Here is a 24577-nt window from a genome sequence, read left to right on the forward strand (position 1 = left end):
CAAGTCCTTTGCATCAACAGTGAGTGTAACAGTGCTCCAGACTCAGCAATACAACATACCCACTCCAGACTCATTATCTTAAAATTTTAGATTCTTTACCGACCAAGATCGATAGCATAAACATGGCAAGTCCTTGAAATAATAGTAAATGCAATGGGACTCCACACCCATTATCTATAGAATCCTAGTCGATCATATAAGTATGGCAAGCCTTTTAAATTAATGGAAAAGGGTCTAATATACCACTGTACTATCGGAAAAGGGCCAAATATACCCCTCGTTATATTTTGGATCCAAACATACCCCTGACGTTATACTAGTAGTCCAAATATACACCTCTTCCGTTAAGTTGTCCAAAGTGGACACGGATACACACGTGGCACTAACAATTTATTGAGGTGAACGCCAAGTGACATACCACCTCACACACCCAATCCATTTTACTTCCTCCCCTCACCTTCTTATTCCACCGCCATTGCAACATATTTGCTTAAAAAAAAAAATCACTTTTATAACTGTGAGGTTTCAATCTAATAAACGGGGACAAATCTGATTTCCCAAAGTTCAGGGAAATTTGGATCTTTTCCTAATATTAAATATAGATGATTGTTAACCGATTCTGAGTCTCTGATTTTCAACTAAAACATAGCTCTCCGATGACTCTGTCGTATGTCCATAACCGAACTCCGCCATTTAAGTGGAACTGATGTTCAGCAGCATCCATAAATATTGTTCCTTAAATGGGTTGGTGGAATCATTGCCAGTTTACACTTCAGCTTTCGCATTTTACTCCTATTCCACTACCAACATATTTGCAATGGTAGCGGGTAGAAGGTGAGGGGAGGAAGTATAATGGGTTGGGGGTGTGAAGTGGCATGACACATGACGTTCACCTCAGTAAAATATCAGTGCCATGTGCGTGTACATGTCCATTTTGTGCAACTTAAACGGAGGAGGAATATATTTAGACCAATAGTATAACGTCAGGAGTACATTTGATTCCAAAGTACAACAAAGGACTTATTTGGCCCTTATCCGATAGTACAGGGTATATTTAACCCTTTTCTGTTAAATTTAATAGACTATATTTTGCTTTATTAGGAAAAAAACGGATAACTGTAAGGAGCAGTGTTGTTATCAGTTATGTTTTGGTCCCCAACTTTACAACTGAAAATGACTCTACACACTGAAATCTCATGTTCTACTTTTGCTGATATGTATTTTACCTTCTTGTGGTGGTGCTACCAATGAATATGGAGATGCTTCTGAATATTTTTTCAAGGCTTGACATTCCAGTATTCTACCATAGAAATTTTGTGGCAATCGATTCAATTGCCATTAAAACATCCTTGTTTGTTTGCCATAATAACTAATGTTGTAAACAAGTTTGGTAGACCAAAACCAGACACGAAGGTTATCATGAAAATCAGTACAATATTACTACAGCAAAGTATGAAACTTTGATGTCGATGATTCCATTAAGCCTTAAAGCAAGAGATATTCTCGCAAAGCTGTTTCAGCATGCTTGAATTCACTTACAAAATGATCCTAAAACAAAATATGCCTCTGACAAAAGGTTCATAACCAATAAAACAGTTTGTGGTAAAAATATGCTGAACTAGTCTGTTTAGAAAAGCTCTCAAAAAGTTTGCAGCCTGCTACACCCGGTCTGGACACATTACAGTATAAGCTCACCTCATAAAGCTGTTGAGTACATGGAAAGCTCACGATCTATAAGATGATTAACCAGCACCGGATATTTTTCAGGCAACCTGGAGAACCAAAATAAACGAATTAACATCATCGAAACCAGAATCCAGCAGCAGAACTGTGCAATTTCTACTAGTTCAAACAAATATTATTTTTTTGTTGCAAACGTTACTTATACCATATTATATCAAAAGCTGCATACAAGTAGAGGTGTTGTGGAAGTACCAAGGGGTCAGTGTATTTTATACAATTTGATTAATTACTAGGAATAGATCCACACTGCCATGGCTTCTAAACTAACACACATAAAAAGTCGTAAATTAAGCAACATTATACCGCTAAATGAAATATCAAATGGATAGTCAATCCACGGGTTAGAGGTGCATTGGACCTTGATGTCCACCAACAAGCAAACACAATCTTAATAAAGCAAATAACGGAATGAGTCATGGATTAACTTGATTCATGAAAAATTTGGTACAATCCAAGTATCCAACTTCAATGATGCTTATATTTTTAATTTAAGATAAAGCTAGCCAAAGCGGCTAACATAAACAAATTATAGAACAATAAAAGTCAAATCTATCCCCCAATAAACTAACAAAAAACGAGGAAAACAATTGAGTGATGAATTATAGTAGAGATAAAACCAAGCTGCATGGCATGCTTAAATGCAGCCAAACGAAAACACAAGTATGCAGAACCACTTGTGTTGTTTTGTGTAGTGGAGATAGAACCGTGCAGCCTACTTGGATGTAGCCAAACTATGAGACGACTAGTGTTTTTTCATTGAGGAGAAACTATAAGTGGTGTTGCATACTTGTCTTGCCCATATGGAACCACCCAAATTTTCCCCAAGGCACATGGACATAGCGATAGCCCAGGTGAAGAAGAGTTGTAGCCATCTAGTTAGAGGAAAACCCACAAAATTAAAAAATTAAAAAAAAAAAAAAAAAAAAAACACTAGCAAAGAGAATTTTGAGGTGATGCACAAGGGCCATAAATGAAGCAACTGAGCAGGAGGCAGCCAAAAGTTTGGGGATTGGGGGATGGGTGGGCAGTTGGGATTGGATTATCAAAATTTCAGTTCGGGAAATCTCAAGAGCAGAATTAAGCACCTTTAACTTTGAGATTGACGTTTTCCTAGAAAAAAACAAGTCCAAGGTATACAAATTTCTTTTTACAGGTAAGGGAAAAATGAAAAACAAACTTACTACATCCACCTACTGCGATAGCCCAGGTGAAGAAGAGTTGTAGCCATCTAGTTAGAGGAAAACCCACAAAATTAAAAAATTAAAAAAAAAAAAAACACTAGCAAAGAGAATTTTGAGGTGATGCACAAGGGCCATAAATGAAGCAACTGAGCAGGAGGCAGCCAAAAGTTTGGGGATTGGGGGATGGGTGGGCAGTTGGGATTGGATTATCAAAATTTCAGTTCGGGAAATCTCAAGAGCAGAATTAAGCACCTTTAACTTTGAGATTGACGTTTTCCTAGAAAAAAACAAGTCCAAGGTATACAAATTTCTTTTTACAGGTAAGGGAAAAATGAAAAACAAACTTACTACATCCACCTACTGCTTGCTGGCTTGACAAAATTACAATTAGTCAATTTACTTTCCCTCATTATTCTCCAACGTTATCAACACTTTCTACATCTATTTCAAATTCTCGATAACTCAAATTCCTCTCTCATGACCAAGACAAAAAGTGGTGGTTGAGCTTCTACTTCATACGGCATAGCCATACATCAAAAATTTATTTATATTTGTTGACATACATCACATACTCAATACGAGGGCCCTGGAGAATGTTTCTGCTTCATGCTTGCATCTTTCAACACAACTAAAGATATTTTTCAGAATGAATACAACAAAAAGAAAAAGGCAGATTACACCAAGTTCCAAGAGCACTTCCTAAGCAACAGAGTCGCATCAGCTTAAGAGCCCTCTTGTAAGAGAACTTTATGGAAATTAATGCTGACCAATGAAATAGATAATGCCATCTTGGTTTACCAATAAATCTAAGCCTATTACACCACATAAAATTATTAACAAAAAGAAATTTTCACCACTAAACCATGGATTTGCCAAAGAAAAATGATTGAAAAAACTAAAGTTACTTAAGAATATCCATATTTCAAGAATAAATCGTTCATTGGACATCAAACAAATGCAATTTCAGCCAAGGTTATCGGATTTTTTCCCCTTGCTTAAATAAGAAATAGGCTTGTCCACATTATACAAGATAAGAAAAAATGTAATTAAGCGACCCAAAAAAAAAATCTGATGTGATCAAAATTAATTATTTTAAGCTCTACAAGGCCATAAAAAACTGTATTGATGCTAAGGAACATAAGACTGAAACATTTGCTTGCTGATATAACTTAAATGAAATTATTACCCTTAAGCAGCTTCAGCGCTTGCCGGTTTTTCCTCCACTTCATTCACAGCTCCATCTACCTCTCCTCCTTCTACATTCTCCGCAGGAGGCTGAACCTGTTCATCTTCTGGCAAAGGCTCCTCCACATAATCATTTTCAAAAGCATCAGGAGGAACCTCATAAATTCTCACCTGTGGCTTGGTTGGGTCCTTAACGAGCACGTACTTCCCTTCGTTCAACTTCATACACAAGTCCACGATACTTTTCACAATGCCCCACATATTTGATGTATTCAAATTAATCTGTGATGCAAAGTCTTTCGGCTTGTATCCTACAACAGCTAATATAACATGGTTAAAGTGATCCCTCGGATGAACCCTCGAGACATAACCTAACTTCATCATATCTGCGTTAGCTAACAAAGCTTGAGTAGTCCATTTTGCTAGTTTATTCGCATTGTTCTTCAACTCGGTAGCTAAAACTGCACCCCTTTGGGTTTCCAACTTTTGTCTCCAATCGACCCCGGAGTACTTTGGATCAAACTCATTTAATGCATTCAATGTCAAAAAGGATTTTTGATTGTTCAGTTCCACCACACTCTGCACTTCACATCGCGCGACTAAGTACGTATCGTTATCCAATTTCCACCTTCTATATCTATAGGCTGCTGATGCCACTTCCTCCCCTTCAGTTGCAAATGGGTTAGGCTCATCATAAGTAAGTTTATTCCCATCCCTTTTTAGCACTTGCTGGGAGAAATTCTGGTTTATATAAGCGGCTTCAACGCTCAACGAATATGCTGAATTTATATCCTCTTTGGCATCAGGCAAAGGTTCCTGTGATGTCTCGTGCACGGAGAGCAAATCCAACTGTGATCCATCACGTTTATCGAAGAACAACTTATTTCCAACACGCTGAACTACAATATCCCAAGAGTAAACTGATCTCGAAGCACACATTAATGTGGATAAGATAGTATCAGTTGCGAAAACAGTAGCTTTATCCTCATTAGCTAAACGACGAATAACGGGGTCATCAGTGGTGGTAACTTTGAAGAAATTCCGGTTTTTGAAACGCTCAAGACGGCGTTCGTTCTTCGGAGAGATACGATCGCATGAACGGTCGTAAAATTCGATTCCCCCACAGATGAGCAAGTCTTCAGCCTCCGGAACAGAGAAGGAAAGTTTTGAGAAGGTTGAAAAGGGGATTTGATCAAGCATGTTCCATTCGGGTTGGATATCGACTGAGGATTTGAATACGGAGGATTCCCGGCGAGCCCCGGCGTTTGTACCGGAGCGGTTAAGGTTGTAAAGCCGGTCACGTCGTGCTCGTTCTTTCTCCGCATCACGCTTTTTGGCTTCAACCTGTTGGGAAACAAGGTAAAAAACACAACATTTAGCAAAATAATAGCACTGGAAAATTAAATATTACTAGGATAATAAATTAAGTGAATACACAAAGTCGTGTCCTAAGAATCTATTTCAGTAATGCGAAATGTCTACCCAGGATTAAATAAGCCTACAGGAAACAGCAAAATTAAATAATACCAGCAAGTTAGACAAGAGGAACAATATTGCCTAAGATTTATGGACAAAGAAAGAAGAGAAAGTAAGCAATGATTATTAATGATAATTCTTGAAGAAGAGCCAATGTTACTATTTATAGGTTTCAATATCATTAGCACAAGACAAACACTTTAATAAAAATGCCTCTACATGACACTTGGTCTTCTTTTGCCAAGTGTAAAAATCCTTAAAATACTATTCCCTTCCTTTCAATTGTTTGTCTTACTTTCCTATTTAGTCGATTTCAAAAGAATCTATCTTTCCTTTTTTGGCAACTCTTTAGTTTCAAGTTTTCACATGGCATATTTAAGACCACAAGATTAAAGAGCATTTTGGTACATTGTACATATCTTTAGTTAATAACCACTTGATTCAAAAGTATTTTACTTTTTTAAACTCCGTGCCAATTCAAAAACGGACAAACATTTTGAAACAGCAGGAGTAGGAGCCTGTTTGGATAGGCTTATAGCTTATGGCTTATAAGCCAAAAGCCATAAGTTACAAATCCTAACTTATGACTTTTGGCTTATACACAAAGTACTTAAAAGCACTTCTTAATCTTACCCCCAAACACTACAAAACTGCTTAAAACTTATTCCGGCTTAAAAACACCTAAAATAAGTCAATCCAAACAGGTTCTAGTACTTTTCACGTAGTTTTCAAATATACAAATTTTAATTTTAAAATATCTGAGTTAATCTAATCCAATTTAACTTTCAAAGTTTACAACACCCAAAAAAGAGAAAAGCATCACATATATACAACACAAACCTCCTCGTCGCGGCTTTGCGGTAACTGAGACCGGTTATTATTAAACCTCCACCTAGGATTAAACTTCAGTAACATTTTAAGATACTTTTCATGTAGTTTTCAAATATATAAGTTTTAACCTTCAAATATTTAATCTAATCAATTTAGCTTCAAAGTTTACTCAAATCTACACCCAAAAAAAAAATGCGAAAAGCATCACATAAATTGAAGCAGAGTGAGTATACTACACAAACCTCCTCATCGCGGCGCCAAAGTCACAATAATTAACAATTTAAAACATTTACAAGGCATACTAATAAATCGCGGTCAAATATCTCAAAAAAACAAAAAGTATCACATAAATTGAAGCAGAGTGAGTATACTACACAAACCTCCTCATCGCGGCGCCAAAGTCACAATAATTAACAATTTAAAACATTTACAAGGCATACTAATAAATCGCGGTCAAATATCTCAAAAAAGCAAAAAGTATCACATAAATTGAAACAGAGTGAGTATACTACACAAACCTCCTCATCGCGGCGCCAAAGTCACAATAATTAACAATTTAAAACATTTAAAAGACATACTAATCAATCGCGGTCAAATATCTCAAAAAAGCAAAAAGTATCACATAAATTGAAACAGAGCTTCATAGTTTAGTCAAATCAAAACTCTAAAAAGCAAAAAGCATCACATAAATCGAGACACAGAGCGAGTACACAACACAAACCTCTTCATCACGACGTTGCGGTAACTGAGACCGGTTATTATTAAACCTCCACCTAGGATTAAACTTAGGCCTAGGTTGTCCTTGCCCATAATGATGCGATTTATTCGTCGCATTATCGACAAGTCGAAACGACGAATCCTCATCAGCAGCTAGTACCGAATCATCACCTGAGAAATCGAAAGCGGAATCATTAGGGTTTTGTTTGGATCCGGGTCCGGGTCGGTATGGGTTACGGGTCCAATCTGCGATCCGACCAAGCTTATCGGATCGAGAGAAAGGAGCAAATGGAGCTGAAGATGATGACGACGTCGTATTGGTGGTATCTGGTGGACCCCATCCGTCAGGGTTGTACGGTACAGCGTTGATTTCAAAGAGCACCATATTCTCAATTTGGGTTAAGTTTTACTGAGTAGAAAAAGAGTGTGGGGAGAAAGATGATAAAAACCCTAGCTTAAAAGAGATATATATAGTTGAGAATTGCCCCTTGTTTATGGTAAGTAGGTCTAGTTTTGTCCCTTAGATATGATTTTGGGCATATTTAGTCCCTTAAATTTGTTAAAATTCAGCGTATTTGGTCTAACTAACAGAATGGAGATAAAAAATAACGATTACTATAAAAAAAAAAAACACAGCAAAAATTAGGAGTGTCAATTGGGCTGAAATTGGCCCAATCAAAATGGGCTGAGGTAGTAAATGGGTTGGGCTAACATTGGCCCAAAAGTTACTTGGGCTGAAACGGGTTGGGCTAAAAATGGGTTGGGTCATGACTTGCCCAATTTAACCCAGTTTTTTTGAAGGGTCTATTTTAAAAACATTTTTCGCAAAAAATATTTTTCATGAAAATTATTTTGGTGAAAAATATTTTTGAGGAAAATATTTTCCGTGGTAAATATTGTCGAGAAAAAAAAATCATGAAAAAAATTTCCCTTCATATTAAACATATTTTCGTGAAAAATATTTCCCTTCATATTAAACATACTACAAACTTATAAGATACATGATATAAGAAAAGTGTATATATAAAAAAAATAAAGTAAATCTTAAGCAATAAACTCAAATTTAAGTAAATCTTAAAAAAATGGTTTAGAATTGGGCTAATATTGGGCTAAGTTGGAGATCACTTTAAAATGAGCTATGTTGGGTTGAGCTAAACTCAACCCAATATGAAAATATCTTGAGCCCTACCCATAAAATTTTGGGCGGGCCATCACCTTTTGGGCCAAATTTGACACCCCTAGCAAAAATCAACCAAAAAATCGAACTCGGTTGATTTTTTTTTTGGTAGTTTTTGGCGCAAAAAATGGCTTAGCTTGGTCGATTATTTAGAAAAGAATGCGATCGAACACTCTTGATTTGTTGAAGTTGAGCGCATTTGGTCCAACTAATGGAATAGACTTAAAACTAACTGTGACTATAAAAAAAAAACTCTATAAAAAATACGATAAAATGGATCCAAAAATCGAGCTCGGTGGATTTATTAGTTCCCCAATTTATGGGGCAAAGAAAATCGGCCGGGTTTGGTCGATTTTATTTAGGAAAAAAAATGTTAAAATTTTTGGAATAGATCGGTTTTTCGGTCGGTTCAAAAGCTTGGTTGATATTTGCCGAGTTGTTTGGTAGTCACCATTAGTTTTTAAGTTCATTTGTTAGTTGGACTAAAGGTGCTCCACTTTAGCAAAGGGGATTAAAAATGCTCAAGGTTATATTTAAAACACAACAATGGACATATATAGTTCTCACGAGTAGAAAAAACTGAGTTGAGAAAGATGATAAACCCTACCTTAAAGAGAAAAATTGTAAACCTAGCTTAAAGAGACATAATATAGATTGAGTAAGTTTCTTAGTTAAAATGTAATTTTAAGAATCTTTAACCCTTAAATTTATTAAAGTAGAGCACTTTGATTCAACTAACAGAATGAACTTAAAAACTAACGATTACTATCAAAAAAACACAGCAAAAACCAAGCTGGGGTCAATTTTTTTTTTGAGTAAATTGAGATCGGTCAGTTTTTCGATCGATTCAAAAGTCAATCGATTTTTACCGTTTTCGGTAGTGTTGTTTGATAGTTACTGTTATTTTTTAAGTCTATTGTGTTAGTTGGACCAAAAGTGCTTCATTTTAGCAAACTTATGGAACTAAAATGCTCAAGGTTATATTTAAAACACAACAATGGACCTACTCTCATAAACAAGGAGCAATTTTGACTAGAAGCTCTAAATTTGAGCAATAGGTCCATGAGGAATCTGCAAAATGAAAAATAGCCTGTTGGTTTTTTATGTATTAGGTCAATCAAGTTTTATCATGCAAGTATAAACTATAAACTCCTCACTTTAATACCAAGCATCTTTTTTTTTTTCTTCTTTTTGGTCACTTTGTATCCATATCCTCTTCAAATTCGATTAATTCAGCTTGTGGCAAAATATTTCACTTTAGGGATAAAACACTTATCGGTTTGTAGATATATTAAACCGTTAAAGAACCGTTAAAATATCGGTTAATGGGTTATCAGTTAATCGGTTGTTGTATGTTATCGGTTCGGCTATCGGTTTAACCGTTAAGATTTCACACAACAAAAAAATGTCTTGACCACAATATGAACGGTGACTGGTTAAAATTGAGGTAATTGACAGGTTTATCCCGCTTAATCATGATTTATAATTGACAATGGGTTTCAACCCACAAAAATATCAAGAAATGGATGTAGTTCCATATATGACTTTTCTTCATTTGAAAACTAATACTGTTAAAAGAAGGTTATTTTGCCACCATCTTTCAAAAGGTTAAATTAAAATCACTCCTAACCCATAAATACAAACACAACCTGAGACTTATATATATACAGAACATAAACAAGGCAGCAGAGCATCTTAAGTGTATAACCAACAAAACACAATACTATGTTTCAGCCTTAATACTATCAAGAAGGCAGGTTGTTAATCATCTTTACATTTCTCCATCATTCTACGGTCTGCATCTTTACGGGGGTTAGTAAACTACCTATGAACACCAACCCTATTGACAGGACCATAATTAAGCTATAGATTAGAACTTAGAAAACAGCCCATAGAACAACTTCTAGTGGGCACTGGGCAGCAGCGACAAAGGCAAAACAGTGCACAACAACTTAGTTAAAGGGTACAAGTGTAATTAATTAAATTGTTATCGGGTTATCAGGTAACCCGTTAACAAAAATGGTCAACCCGCGACCCGACCCAATAAGCCATTAAGTCAAAAACACCACCCGGTACCCGAACCGGTAATCCATTAACCCGAACCATTAACCCAATAACCCAATAATCGGTTCGGGTTATTGGTTTAACCGTTAACATGCACAGCCCTATAGTGACCTGAAATTTCTTATTCCATTTTTAGCCAAATTCTAGAGGAGAATGAAATCAACACGAAAATAGCATAAAATATAAATTTCACAAAGGGGATAGAGCTCAGATTACACAAATCATAGAGCAGGAAGCAAATCTGGGTAAACACTGCATTAATCTTTTGGTTGCCTTGACAACTAGTAAATACTCACATACAACTTTCCAGAAAAAGTAATTGTAGAGTTTCGCCATTTCACCTCTATATAAAGCTTAGAACCATTTGTCAGAGAGAAGCCTGAAGTTTCATAAATACGGTCTATAGGCAGTCTATGCTCCGACCTGACAATTATAAAATTGTCCGCCGATGCATACCAAGCTACACAAGTATACAGTGGAAGTTGAAACTTATTCCACTGATTATAAGGAACAAAACTTGTCCTCGCGTAAGAATGACAACTCAACTCCCGCGAAAGAACATCCCAAGTGCTTTTCTTGATTTGCATGTGTAAGCTTGAAAAAAAGAGATCCTCATGAGCAAATGAATCGATAAAGCTGCAATCAACCGTGTCTTCCCTTTCCCTTTCCATTGCCCCTTCCCTTATCATTTCCCCTTCCCTTTTCATTTCCCTTACCCTTTTTGCCACCTTTGTAAGTCTTTTTCCCCTTCTTAGTCTTCAAATAAGATGCTCTCTGGGCCTTCTTCTCTCTTTCCTTCCGAACTTGATCAACATCTTTAATTTCTGATCGCAAATGAGCGTTAGGTACTGATTTGTTGTTTCTCCCACCTCCGAAATTTCTGTGACCACCTTGACCTCTAGGACCACCTATTCAAACAGCACAGGTCACAACCATCAACCATGATTTTATTCATTGAACGTAAGCAGATACTATGTCAAAACACAGGCCTTCATTAGATTGAAACCACATAAGCTCACAGGATATATGATACAAAATGAATTTGCACTTTCATCACCAAGGAAACAACATGCAGAAGCATACTAGCACATGTTTCCTAGAAGAAAATGTAACCGTAATATAAAAAAAAATCAAAACCACAAATCCAATCAAGGTTAAGATGCATTGATAAGCAGCAGAATATGAAGAAATACACTCTGATTGCAGTGAGAGGGCCATCAAATGTACCAAGAAATAAGTAGAATTCACCACTAAACATTACTAATGTCAAAATTCTCTTAGGAGAGGGTTTCCAATCATTACCAGCTAAACTAGTTGATGCTGCAGCAGAGTTGCCATCATTAGTTCCATTAAGAGATACTCTCTTGTGTGACTGGTCTTTCCACTTCTTGTATATCCCAATTTTGTTGGATTTCGTCTTAGAACCACCCTCTGTCTTTATCTGCACACCATTAACAAAAAGATGTAAAAAGCATTGGACAGCCTTGAGACCTGAAAAGTTGCAAGCTTTGCCCAGTATAAATCAAGAAAAACTCAATGTTATAAGGCAACAAGAAGGTCAAGTCAAATAGGAGCACATCTATAGGAACATATAATAGCGGTCAAATACTGCCTATATGTTGCTTTTATAAAATCACTAGGCTTACATCCTTATCATAGTAAGCAGAATTGTCTGCTGCCCTTAGTGTTTGGATTTAAGCCCTTTCCTTTTCATTGTTTAGTCCAAATAACAGATAAACTTCAGAAAAGGATTAAGGTATATAGCGGAATGAATGTATTCTATGTTTTAATAGACAAAATCAAAGCACACACAGTCCAGCTTACATGAAGTATCTCAAAGAATGTCTGAAAAGTGGCAAAAGAAATTTGACATCCTTCCTATGTTGGGCAAGCATGATTTAAAATCACTTCCCCACCTTATACAGAAATCATGATGCATCAAATATCATACACAGTTCAAAGATGAACCTGACAGGAAATAATCAAAACAGACTCAATCTTTCAAGTTATTCTATTAGTTATGCTCTTTAGAGGCTACATAAGAAGATTTAGCTTTAGAAAAAATACAATCTGAATCTCCAACATGTCCAAGAGAAAGGAAATGCCAAAGAGAGATTCATTACTAGGCAAAGACCGCTCTTACTCCACACTCCGCATTCCTTTGAGCTACTTAGATTATGATGAAAATTTAATGCAGTTATTATATTTCAGTTAGATAAAGTGTTCAACATAATATTAGGAGTAAAGGAGGGAAAAAATCAAAACAACATGTTGCATTGTTTTTTTAAAAAAAAAAAAAAAAAAATTGGAAATGACAAGTTATATTGTTTTCTTTCCATTTCCTTGGCAATAGCAGATATTTCCATTATGAGGAGAATATTTTTTAACCTATCAAATACACAGTTATTATGGGAAGGGAGCACATCATTTCAGTGCTCACAACAAGAAAAGAAGTAGGCTTCTTTAAACTCTCCCGCCAAACTTCAACGTAAATAAGATACTCTATTCAGCAAGTTGCTGGTTCACACAAAAAAGGGCACGCAAGGGCTAAAAAAAGGTACCTTCCCACTAGCTGTAACACGATCTCCATTGTTAAGCTTGATGTATTTCTTACTCCTCTGTGTTCAGAACATGCCATTAGCTTTCCAGAGAAAAACTACATGAAAAAGGCAGCTTTCTTCATTAACTATAGGTACCTTATCCCAATGATATGAAACCTTTTGTTTCTGCAACCCATTCTTGTCATCAGCTACCAAATCTAGAACAGCAGCATCCAACCTAATTTATGCAAAATGTCAAGAAGAAATAATGTCAATAAATGTTAGTACTGTGGTTCTCAAGTGCGGATAAAGGAGAAGTGTTGCACTAGGTTGACCACCAGCGTAAAACTAGTCAGTTTAGGATGAATCTTCAATTCTCCGCAATACTGAATATGCATGTTGGTAGTTCGAAGAAAACAAACTGCTGTATAAAGAATGTCTCCCATTTCATTCATAGTCACATACAGAAGAAACTATATCAAGATGTGTAACATGAAATGCGAAAAAAATTTAACATCTTATACTGTATTAGCATGCTTATGATCGTCATCCATACACACATGAGAAAGCAGAAGAAACTACTTCAAGATGTGTAACATTAAACCTCCATCTTCCATGCTAATATGTGAAACGATAGTGAAGCTTTACCTATTTGATTGAAAACCATGGTTTCCCCTTACAGAAAGTCCAGCCTCAAAATGCTGCCAGCAGTGGAATACAAATTAGATTAGTCACAAGATGCCGATAAAAGAACAAACATGAAAAGTGTACGACTCCCAAGCAGGAAGATAAAAATCCGCAGAACAATAAGGGTCAGATGATTACTGACAATGTCCTAGCTCAGGGCTAATTATTTACCTGATTTGTTGGTACCGAACTTATGAAGTACTCCTCATCTTTAAAAATCTTTGCTTTCCTTTTAGAACCAGAAACTGTCCAAGTCCAAAAGAACAAATCAAACAGAAGATCAAAATTAAAATGAATATTATATCTGCAAAAGAAACAAATAAGCACCAATACTGTTTTTCCTCATCTAGACCTAACAGTCTTTTTTTGTCCTCCTTCATTCTGATACGATAAGCAAGTCCTATCTACAGATTTGAGAGTCTCAAGATAACTGAGAACAGACTTTCAAGTAAACCCTTCAGAATAACAAGTGTCTGCTAATGAAATGGTTATGGAAGTATGCTACTACTGACTCAAGCCTTTAGAAAGAGGTCACCAAGGCCAAACATGGGGTGTTCGATAACTAGAGCTCCAAAATTGCTAATGCACCCTATGGGGTAGGACCATGGAAATTCATCAGCAAGCTGGGGCAGGAATTCTCTCAAAATGTTCACTTTAAAGCTGGTAATGGTGCACATAGTAGATTTTGGAAAGACAAATGGTTGAACAACTCACCACTCATGGTGGAGTTCCCCAGAATTTTCCAGATTGCTCATGCCAACGACTCCTCCATTGCTGACAACAGAATAGGCAACAGTTGGGACATCTACCTCCGAAGAGCTGTACAAGATTGGGAATTGGGAAGTCTACTGAACCTACTAGCTAGGATTGAGGAATATACCATTGTGGGGAATCTTCTTAACACTCTGAGATGGGGGAACCAAAATATCTTCACGGTTAAAGAGTGCTACAAGCAGCTTAGCATGCAGAATAATGATTCTGATATCTTGGTCATGAAAGTTGATTTGGAAGGAAGGGGAGCCTTGGCGTAACTGGTAAAGTTGCTGCCATGTGACCAGGAGGTCACGAGTTCGAGCCGTGGAAACAGCCTCTTGCAGAAATGCAAGGTAAGGATGCGTACAATAGACCCTTGTGGTCCGGGCCTTCCCCAGACCCCGCGCATAGCGGGAGCTTAGTGCACCGGGCTGCCCCCTTAAAGTTGATTTGGAAGACTAAGCTCCCAACGAAGGTGTTGTGCTTCAACTGGACTGTTTTGAAGGGAGCTTGCCTAACAGTAGATAATCTTAATAGAAGAAGACTTCAATTGGTAAACAGATGCTACATGTGCAAAGAAACCTTAGAAAATATGACCATCTGTTTCTGCACTGCCCAGTAGCTACTGATCTTTGGAACATGTTTTTTGCCTCCTCGGGCTGAACTGGGTAATGCCTATGCATGTGAGGGAAGCTTACACAAGCTGGTGCCACTGGAGAGTTGACAAGACCATCAAGAAGATCTGGGTAATGATTCCTGGAGCAATTTTTTGGTGTTTATGGAATGAAAGGAACAGTAGCTGTTTTGATTGTATTTCAACTCCAAACTCTTCCCTCAGAGCAAAGTGTTTGCTTAGTTTCTTTAGCTGGACTGAATTGACACCTGTAATTAGCACTGACCATTTTTGGCAGTTTGTAAGCTCCCTAGACTTAGCCTAGCACTTTGTATAGGGTCTTGCAACTTTACTTTACTTGTAACTCTTCTGTAAGTCGCATCTACTTGATGCTTTTTGGTTATGAAACACATTATGTCATCAAAAAAAGATGGTCACAAAGTCATTCAGTGGAACAGTATAGTAGCTCGACCGAAAAGTCTTGTCTGTCATAATAATAACACGCATAACGCACAAAAGAAATAATTATTATTATTGACACTACCCAACTGGTGGGACTATACTGGGTATGTAGTTGTTGTTGTTGTACACTACCCAACTGTGAGGAGGCAGCTACACGTTTGTAAGATGTCTCAAGTACTAGCAAAGGACCTTCTTGACATAAGACTTTTTTTCTTTTGAATCTCAACTCTAAAAAGAAGTTGAAAACCAAAACTTGTACTTTGGGTAACACTCGAGATTTACACTCAGAATCCAGAATATGAGAATATCAATAAGGTCATGTATTGAGAATATAAACCGTTTTATCTTTCTTCATCTAAATGGTGCTCTGTCCTTTCCATTTGATGAATGGGGCGCAATATGTTCAAAATCAAATTACAACAGGGCTCATAGCTACACATCTTCCTATTCAAAGATGATAGGACATCTTGTGTCAGTATGTCTGAACAGATGATTTATCGAGTAGTACATATTCCTGAAAGAGGTAAAGCGGGACAGATCCACAAAAAGGAAGAGTGAACAAGGACAAACCTTGTTTCTCCTTCCTTTTTGAAGGTGTGGGATCAATATCATCTTCCTGCAATAGGATAGAAACAAAATTCAAATGAACACATTTAATCACCATGCAAATTATAAAACAAAATCATATTCTGAGAAGGGTTCTTATAACATCATATCAAGTAGCTAGAAGGTGACCTCTCCAGACCAAATAGCTGAAGGCAGAACTTCGAACAGCTAAATAGTGGGAGCTGCACCATGCGCCATGTCACTTCCCCAAAATATAAACATGCTTGTTCAGGTCAAACAAAAAATACTGTCTTACGGAACTAATCTTCTACTCAGGATACTTCTCAACGTATCATCAATTTTATAGTCTAAACATCAGTATTTACAACTCACTCATAGTGACTTTCAGTCAGCAACAGATTTTCCCTGTCCTTGGTTTCTGTGTTGGACCATTTGCAAATCCATGTCTGCCACATCCGTATATTCAGTTCTTACCAAAGATTCTTATTTGAAAACCAAAAAGAATTGCAACAACAACAACAACAAAAAAAAAAAAAAAAAAAACTATAGTGGCCTCCAGGATGGTTTTACTCGCCTGAAGGGTATCTTTCCGAAGTTAATAGACAGAGACCACACAAGGACTCCGACACACTCCAGCTCATTTTGGAAATTTATACCAAAGAAAAACAGCATAAAATGAAGCCACACCCATGAGGTAAAGAATAAGAGACTACAGATATTAAATCACTTTTACACTAAATATGTGACAAGTAACACCCAAGTGTTCTTCACCGGATTGAGGTTTGAGGTTTAACTGGAAATGAAACAATGTCGATTGCATATGTCTATGTTCCAGCATTTTGAAAGTTGTACTGCACCTAAAATTGGTAAACAAAGGGCACCTCACTCTGTAACGCAGGAATTTCAAGGGAGTATCTAGGCACTAAAGTCAATAATTTCAAAATTACCAGCATCTGAACATATCGTATTACAGATCCATATAATACCCTATCCTTTAAGGTTCCTGTTTGCACTATGAAAGCAACTCGAGAGCCCACTCCTAGAACATCTGAACAAAAGATCATACATAGAAAAGAGCTTCACCTTTGGTGCAGCAACACTGGAGCGCTGTTGACGAACTTTATTGATGACCTCCTCATGAATAGCTCTTTTCATCTTCATCACATCGACCCACTGATTCAGCATGGATTATTCAAAATATTTATTAAGAATCACCTCTGAAACATACTTGGGAATGGGGAGAGCAACGTGCAAGTTGACTCAGAATTCCAGCACACTTAAGTTCCGAAGACATGATGGTAAATATAAACCTAAACGGAACACATTACTTTTGGGACTAAATATACTCCAAATTAAGCTTTAAAATCTTTTCGACATAATGCACCGCCAAGTAAGAAGAGCACACAATCTTTAGTAGCTCAACAGTTAAGAAGTTCAGCTGTATGGATAAAAAAGATGAAAGGGAAAATCATTGATTAGAGGGGGCTGCTGAAATATTCAAATGTGAATTATCCCCAACAGAATTCTTGCTCTGATCAACAGTAGATGACTCATTGATACCCAGCTAATTCAAAAGTGACCATATATAATATATTATACCAGGAATTTGAAGTTCTCTGTTTTCTAGTGGAAGAAATAGCAGCTAACATAAAAGATAAAAAGATTACTTGTTTTTTCGACTTGGCAGCTTCACCTTCAGCTTCCAGGATTGTCTGCTTAGGTCTTAAGACAAAATATAATGTTAACGAACAGAATAATATCCTTCCACCATGACAATAGAAAAAGCAAAAATATGAAAGGACTCGTGGGGTAACCTGAAGGCCTTCAAGCGTTCAGAAAAGGCCATAGCTGATAATTCATTACCACGGAGGATATTTTTGAACATAGGATGCAACCCTTCGCGGGGTAGGTCTTTTACTCTTCTAATGGACTCTTTAGAAGGCTTTGCTTTTGTCTTTGAGTACAAACCAAATGCTTTAACACATGGCCTATGCAGAGTTTCTAGTTCAGTTGATGTATCAATGATTTCCCGAACTCTATCAGAGAGGAGATCTAGAACAGTTTGAGGAAAACGTCCATAGACAGTTTCTCCACTGGCAACTGCTTGATCTATTTTGGATAGGACTCCATCCATATCTTGTAAAACCTCTTCCTCAGTTGGCGCAGCCCTGAGTGGTTTAGATAGAAAGAGATGAAGATCTAACAAATAAGCCATGTCTTCGGATGTGACAAAAGAATATGCAGTGCCAATACGACCAGCCCTTGCAGCTCGCCCAACTCGATGAACAAAAAGTTTAGGTTTGGTAGGAAAATCAAAGTTGATAACATTATCAAGCAGTGGAATATCAATTCCTCTAGCAGCCACATCGGTCACAATTAGCACCATTGTCTTTCTTGCTCTAAATCTAGAAATATGCATTTTGCGAGCATCGTGATCCATATCACCATAACAAACCGAAGGTTCAATACCCTCTTCTCTTAAAAGAATGTTGAGGAACTCAACATGATACTTGGTGGAAACAAAAATTATAGTCTGCTGATCAGAAGTTATTTGTTCACGAATCAGATACAGAAGTGCAGCATGCTTCTCCTCCTGTCTTACAGTGAAAAACGCAACCTTCAAGTCTGGACTTATCTTTGTATCCAAATCAAGCCGCACAAGCTGAGGGTCTCGAAGCCCAGCCTTAGCAAATTCAGCAAGGGCACTGGGTAAAGTTGCACTGAAAAGCAGAGTCTGGCGATTCTCAGCTAGATGGGTGAGAATTCTATGCAATTGCTCAGCAAAACCCATGCTAAATAAACAATCGGCCTCGTCAAAAACCACATACTCCACAGTGCGCAGCGACATATCATCAACCTCAGATAAATGGTGCATGAGCCGACCAGGAGTTGCAATTATAATATCAGGACTTTGTGCCAATTCTTCAAATTGGCTTTCCATACTATCACCACCAACCAACAAACTAACACGAATATCTGCATCAAGGAGAAAAGTTCGGCTTTTAACCATCTGAGGCTACTGGTAAGCTCTGCCTAAAACTAATAGCACCAACGGGAAAAGAGGCAATTCAAACAATCTCTCCTCCTTTCTTTTGTTACAAAATAAGGAAACAGACGTCAATGAGGAATGTCAGTTTCAAAAAATTAAGGAAACAAAGCTACATGAGTTCGATATTTTACTAGACTGTAAATAGCTTTTCCCGGGGCATTACAAGGTTAGAATGTATTTTTAGAGATGTAAATATGTTTTTTTTTCCCTTATATTCAGCAATGATAACATATATATTAATCAATAGAAACAGTCACAAGGTCTTGTAAAGTAGCCTTGCTTGAATCAATATGACCCAAAATGCTTGGCCATAATATGGTAAGTGAGAAAAGGCCATAATTTAGCGATAGAAAGACCACCACCCCATTTGAACCAAAATTTCACAAATTAAGAACCCATCTATTGGAACCTGAAAATGATTCTGATTACTTAAATAAGTAATTAAGTAATAAGTTAAACGAATGAAGTTTTACACAGGATAACCAAACAGTAGATAAAACAGTAATTAAAATATGTTCGAGAAAACAAACCAAACACGATAGAGAAAGGGTCAAATATACCCTTGTACTATCAGAAATAGTTTAAACATACCCCTCATTATACTTTCAGTCTAAATGAACTCATATGTTATACTTTTGGTCTAAATATACCCCTCGTTATACTTTCGGTCCAAATATACCTTACCATTATACTTTCGGTCCAAACTATACCCCTTCCATTATACTTTCGGTCCAAATATATCCCTCACATCATATATTGGTACAAATTTACCCTTGATGGAAGGACACGTGTCAAGCTCAGAATCAAATAACTCACCCCCAATTTTAAATACCCGGTTTCTTTAGAAACCCATCACTTTAACCCGACCCACTTTATATAAGTTCGTTATTACCAAACAGGAATTAACATGACTGAAGTTTAGTAAATAAAACAGTACGTAATAAAATCATGTCAAACAAACCAAATACCATAGAAAAAACCAAAATACTTGTGAATCGACCAAATTCTTTAGTAACCAAATTGTTTCTGCTTATCTACCTAATAATTGATGTCGAATTAAGCTACAAATTAGATAACCTACGGAATTAATCATTATTGCATTTGTTTTGTTCTCTTCTTCTAGAATTAACTTCGGTCCAAATATACCCCTTCCGTTATACTTTCTGTCCAAATATACCCTTTCCGTTATACTATCGGTCCAAATATACCCCTTTCATCATATTTTGGCGCAAATTTACCCTTAATTTTGATGGAAGGACACGTGTCAAGCTCAGAACCAAATAACCCACTCCCAATTTTAAATACCTGGTTTCTCAACAGTACCAAATTCAAAAATAAAATAAAAAATACACGGTTTCTTTAGAAAAACACCCGTTTAACCCGACCCGACCCATTTTATATAAGCTCGCATGATAACCAAACTGGAATTACCATGACTGAAGTTTACAAAATAGCACAGTAATAAAACTAGAGAAAACAAGACAAATACCTGTAAATCTCCCAAGTTCTTTAGTAAATTTAAGCGTTTGAAGAGCCAAATCTCTAGTTGGAGAAAGTATAAGTGCTCTAACACCAGCTTGAGGCACATGTTGCTTCAATTTCTCAAGCATAGGCACAAGAAACACTGCCGTTTTATCTAAATAAGTAACTAAGAGTCCGTTTGGCCATAGATATTTTTTAATTTTATTCCTGAATCATATTTGGACATAGAATTGTTACAATTTTCCGGAACTTGAAAAACTCCAAAAAGTTGTTTTCACAATTTTTCACTCCAAATTAACTCGCAAAAATTCAAAAAACAACTCCAATTTGTATTCATGTCCAACCACTACTCCAATATGTATTTATGTCCAAACGCCCACTAAGTAAGTATATAAGTTCACTTCACAAGATCAAACTGTACCAACCAGGGTGGTGACATAGAGCCTGTTTGGATGGGCTTATGTCTATAAGCTGCAAACAGCTTATAAGCTAAAAAAAAATAAGTTGGGTAGTCTAACTTTTTTTTTTTTGGCTTATAAGCTGTTTTCCGCTTATAAGCTGCTTTAGATAAGCTAAGTCAAATGGAACCAATTATTTTTTTGAACTTATTTTAAGCACAAAATAACTTTAAGTTGGTCAGTCAAACACTCAAAACAGCTTATAAGCAACTTATAAGCCAATCCAAACGGGCTCATAGTGGCTAGTACTACTCCATCCTTAACGTCTCGAGTTCGAGCCGAGTATGCTTTGCCCCCAATGTGGGACTACCCGGCACCAATCCAGATTTCGTCGGGCCCCAATGTGGGTACCGGAAATCAGATGGGAAACCCAAAAAAAAAAAAAAAGATAAGACCAAACTGTAAATTAATTGAAGTTTACTAAATAAAACCAAATACCTGTAAATCTCCCAAGTTCTTTAGTAAATTTTAGTGTTTGAAGAGCCAAATCTCTAGTAGGAGAAAGTATAAGTGCTCTAACACCAGCTTGAGGAACATGTTGCTTCAATTTCTCAAGCATAGGTACAAGAAACGCTGCCGTTTTACCGGAACCAGTACGAGCCATAGCAACAACATCGAAACCGGATAATATAAGTGGCATAGTTTTACGCTGAATAGGTGTTGGAACTCTGTAACCTTTACGTTTAATTCCTCTGAAAACATTGGGACTTAATCCTAATGATTCAAATCCACCTGATTTTGCTTTCTTCTTTTGTTTTTCTCTGCGTTTTAACTCTGCTTTTGAGCTTACTAAAATCGCCATTAGACTTCTTTTGGTGGCTGGCTGAAGAAAGAAAGGGTTTTGGGATTTACGATTTTCTCTTTTATATTTTTTCTAGAGAAGGTACAAATTAGTCCCACTATGTTTGGGCTTTGGCTTAAAATGGTCCTATATACTTTGATTAATTGGAAAAGGGCCAAATATACCCCGGTACTAATAAAAATTAGTAGTTTAAATATGCTTCTCCTCGTACTTTCGGTCTAAATATATCCTCGTTATACTTTCGGTCCATGATTTTTATGATTTTAACTTTTTCTTTTTTCTCTTTTATATTTTCTTTTTCTTGATTTATTTTTTAAGAAAAAGATCAGATTTGCCCTTGTAATTTCACAAATAAGTTATATTTGCCAGTTTCTTTATACTTTTTTTAATATATTGGTCTTTTGATTCAACTTTCGGGCCATATTTATCCTTCTACCTTCAGAACAATTATATTTACCTATTCCGTTAAATCCTCATGTTCCACCTGAATTTCTTTTTCTGTGTTAACTCTATGGGGCTTCTTTTTTTTCAATTAAATCCAACCTTTTTTCATTTGCTTCTACAAGCTCATTTTGATATTGTTACTGTATTCATGCTGCCCAATAACTGAGATACCAAGCACCAACTAAACTAATTTTATCATTTTAGGTGCCTTTTCTAATCCTTTGATATTACTGTTGTTGGCATATATTAGTTTTAAATATTTCAGTTTTCAGTTTTTTCCTATTTCATTTGCTGGGCACAAGAAAAGCCGTTGTTTTACTAGAACCAGTACGTGCCATAGCAACAACATCAAATCCAGAAAGTATAAGCGGACGCTGAATAGGTGTTGGAACTCTATAACCTTTGCGTTTAATTCCTCGAAATACATTGAAACTTAACCCTAATAACTCAAATCCACCTGATTTTGCTTTCTTCTTTTGTTTTTCTTTGCGTTTTAACTCTGCTTTGGAGCTTACTAAAATTGCCATTAGAGAGGGAAGAACGAGAGTTTTTTTGGTGGCTGAAGGAAAAGAATGAAGAAAGGGTTTTGGGACCTAATTTGCTGGGTTTTGTGCAGGGCTGGCAAAAATGGGCCCAACCCGCCCAACCCACTTAGATTTGAATGGGCTAGGTTAATAATAAAATAAAATATGGGTTATATTGGGTTAAACCCAAAAAGACCCACTGGAGATTGGGCCAAAAATGAGCTTAATAAGTGTAACCCAGCGGGTTGACATTCAATAGAGCCCAACGGGTTAATCAATTTAGCCCTCAGCTACTATAAATCTCTCTTCACCTCTTCACTTTTTTTTTCTCAATTTCAACTTAGGTTAAATCACTTTTTTTTCTCAATTTCAATGGATTCTCTGGTTTTTAATTCTCTCTCTGCTTGGAACCTGTTGCTTCTTATAGGTATAGCAATTAATCATAACAATATAGTTGCTTCTTATAGGTATAGCAACTATATTCTATTTTCATTCAACTTAATAATCATGTATATGAATGATTTTTCTAATATGGGTTTTTGTTTCTTGCTAAAATAATCTGAAAATTTAAACTTTATCTCTTATTTTTCTGCTTTTTTGATTTTCATTTCGAATATACTTTGAGTTTTTCTTTTTTTTTTCTTTGCTTCCAGTATGTTCTTTGTAGCAGTGAGTCAGTGACCCTTTCCTTTTCCCGCTTTTCATGATTATATATATTTTTAGTTTTTGATTTCTGGTTCTGATTATGAATTGCTATTTCTCTTTTTATTCTCTTGGAATTGTCCTTTGCTCATATTTGTTTTGATTGTCTTGTATATCAGCAATCCTCAGAATTGATGGAACATATAGATGAAGTCGAAGAGTCGATTGAAGTCGCTCTACAAGTGTATGTAGGAAGACTTCTAAGGTATGGGATCACTTTTGGAAGTTACCACTTGACACTAATTCGGATAGTAGGTTGAGGGCAAAATGTAAAGAATGCGGTCAGGTATATTTGGCTGATTCTACGGCTGGAACTAAATGGGGATTATTCCAGGCTTACTGCTACCGTTCAAAGCTTGATGGCATAGTCTGTGAATTGTTTGTCGATTTGCAAATGTAGAAGAACTGAGAAAGTGTTGTAGGAGACATGGAAAGAGGCACTTGAACTAAAGAAATTTTCAAGACATTGAAGAAATAGCAGTTATGTAATTCTATTTTATGTTTTGGAGGAAAAACCTTTGATTTTTAATGTACTGAAAATGTATGAAATGAGTTGAATTTGTTGAGGTATTCTGTGAGTTATGTTGACAACCAACCTTAACTTGCAAAGGTTCTTCTGATAAACATATGATGAATTACGTACTAGATCTTAAACCGATCACGATATCACGTACACATATAATTTGATATATTGTTATGTTGATAGGGTGTGAATTCAAAGTTGAAGAGAAAGAAACCAAGGAGGAAAAAAGGATCAAGTTGGGCGGGTTAGGTTATGACCCTTTATTTGATCCATTTTGACCCAACTCATATTGATCCAAATAAATTTTGGGCGAGTTGGGTCTTGACCCGTATGTTGTTTTGACCCGTTTTGACCCGCCCAAATTTGACCCAACTCACCCAATTACCACCCCTAGTTTTGTGATTTATCGATTTTCCCTTTTTCTTTTTCTATTTTATATTTTCTTTTTCTTGATTTTGTCCCCGTACTTTCACAAATAACCTGTATTTACCTTTCGTTACACTTTTTGGATAAATATGTCATTGTCATGCAACTTTCAAATCATATGTGCCTTTGTACTCTAGAAACCATTAGAGTTACCCTTAGAGGGTATTTAAA

At 36.4% G+C, this 24577-nt stretch overlaps 2 protein-coding genes and 1 long non-coding RNA gene across 5 annotated transcripts; 1 reads left to right on the plus strand and 2 right to left on the minus strand.

Moving 5' to 3' along the window:
- Positions 1–1414: 1414 nt before the first annotated feature.
- On the minus strand, positions 1415–7579 carry LOC132631345 (eukaryotic translation initiation factor 3 subunit D-like). 2 transcript variants are annotated; one of them, XM_060346929.1, is made up of 3 exons: positions 7138–7578; positions 4111–5453; positions 1415–1772 (listed from the first exon to the last, which is right to left on the minus strand). In XM_060346929.1, the coding sequence occupies exons 1-2, from the start codon at positions 7516–7518 to the stop codon at positions 4113–4115; spliced, it is 1722 nt and encodes a 573-aa protein (XP_060202912.1). In that variant the 5' UTR covers positions 7519–7578; the 3' UTR covers positions 1415–1772; positions 4111–4112. The 2 variants fall into 2 exon arrangements, with proteins under 2 accessions (XP_060202912.1, XP_060202914.1); XM_060346931.1 differs by lacking the exon at positions 1415–1772 and having other exon boundaries at positions 4109–5453; positions 7138–7579.
- A 3019-nt stretch (positions 7580–10598) lies between these two features.
- On the minus strand, positions 10599–21885 carry LOC132631353 (putative DEAD-box ATP-dependent RNA helicase 29). Of its 2 annotated transcripts, none has more exons than XM_060346937.1 (11): positions 21424–21885; positions 17811–18972; positions 17664–17718; positions 17080–17169; positions 16000–16045; positions 13773–13846; positions 13563–13615; positions 13071–13152; positions 12936–12992; positions 11677–11815; positions 10599–11282 (listed from the first exon to the last, which is right to left on the minus strand). In XM_060346937.1, the coding sequence occupies exons 1-11, from the start codon at positions 21785–21787 to the stop codon at positions 11017–11019; spliced, it is 2388 nt and encodes a 795-aa protein (XP_060202920.1). In that variant the 5' UTR covers positions 21788–21885; the 3' UTR covers positions 10599–11016. The 2 variants fall into 2 exon arrangements, with proteins under 2 accessions (XP_060202920.1, XP_060202926.1); XM_060346943.1 differs by lacking the exon at positions 21424–21885 and adding an exon at positions 20535–20693.
- Positions 21886–22621: 736 nt separating this feature from the next.
- Positions 22622–24111, plus strand: LOC132631367 (uncharacterized). The gene is made up of 2 exons (XR_009578837.1): positions 22622–23182; positions 23577–24111. It is a non-coding gene; the product is annotated as an uncharacterized LOC132631367 (long non-coding RNA).
- The last annotated feature ends 466 nt before the right edge of the window (positions 24112–24577 follow it).

This window comes from Lycium barbarum, chromosome 1, assembly GCF_019175385.1.
Source record: "Lycium barbarum isolate Lr01 chromosome 1, ASM1917538v2, whole genome shotgun sequence".
NCBI classification, from domain to species: Eukaryota; Viridiplantae; Streptophyta; class Magnoliopsida; order Solanales; family Solanaceae; genus Lycium; species Lycium barbarum.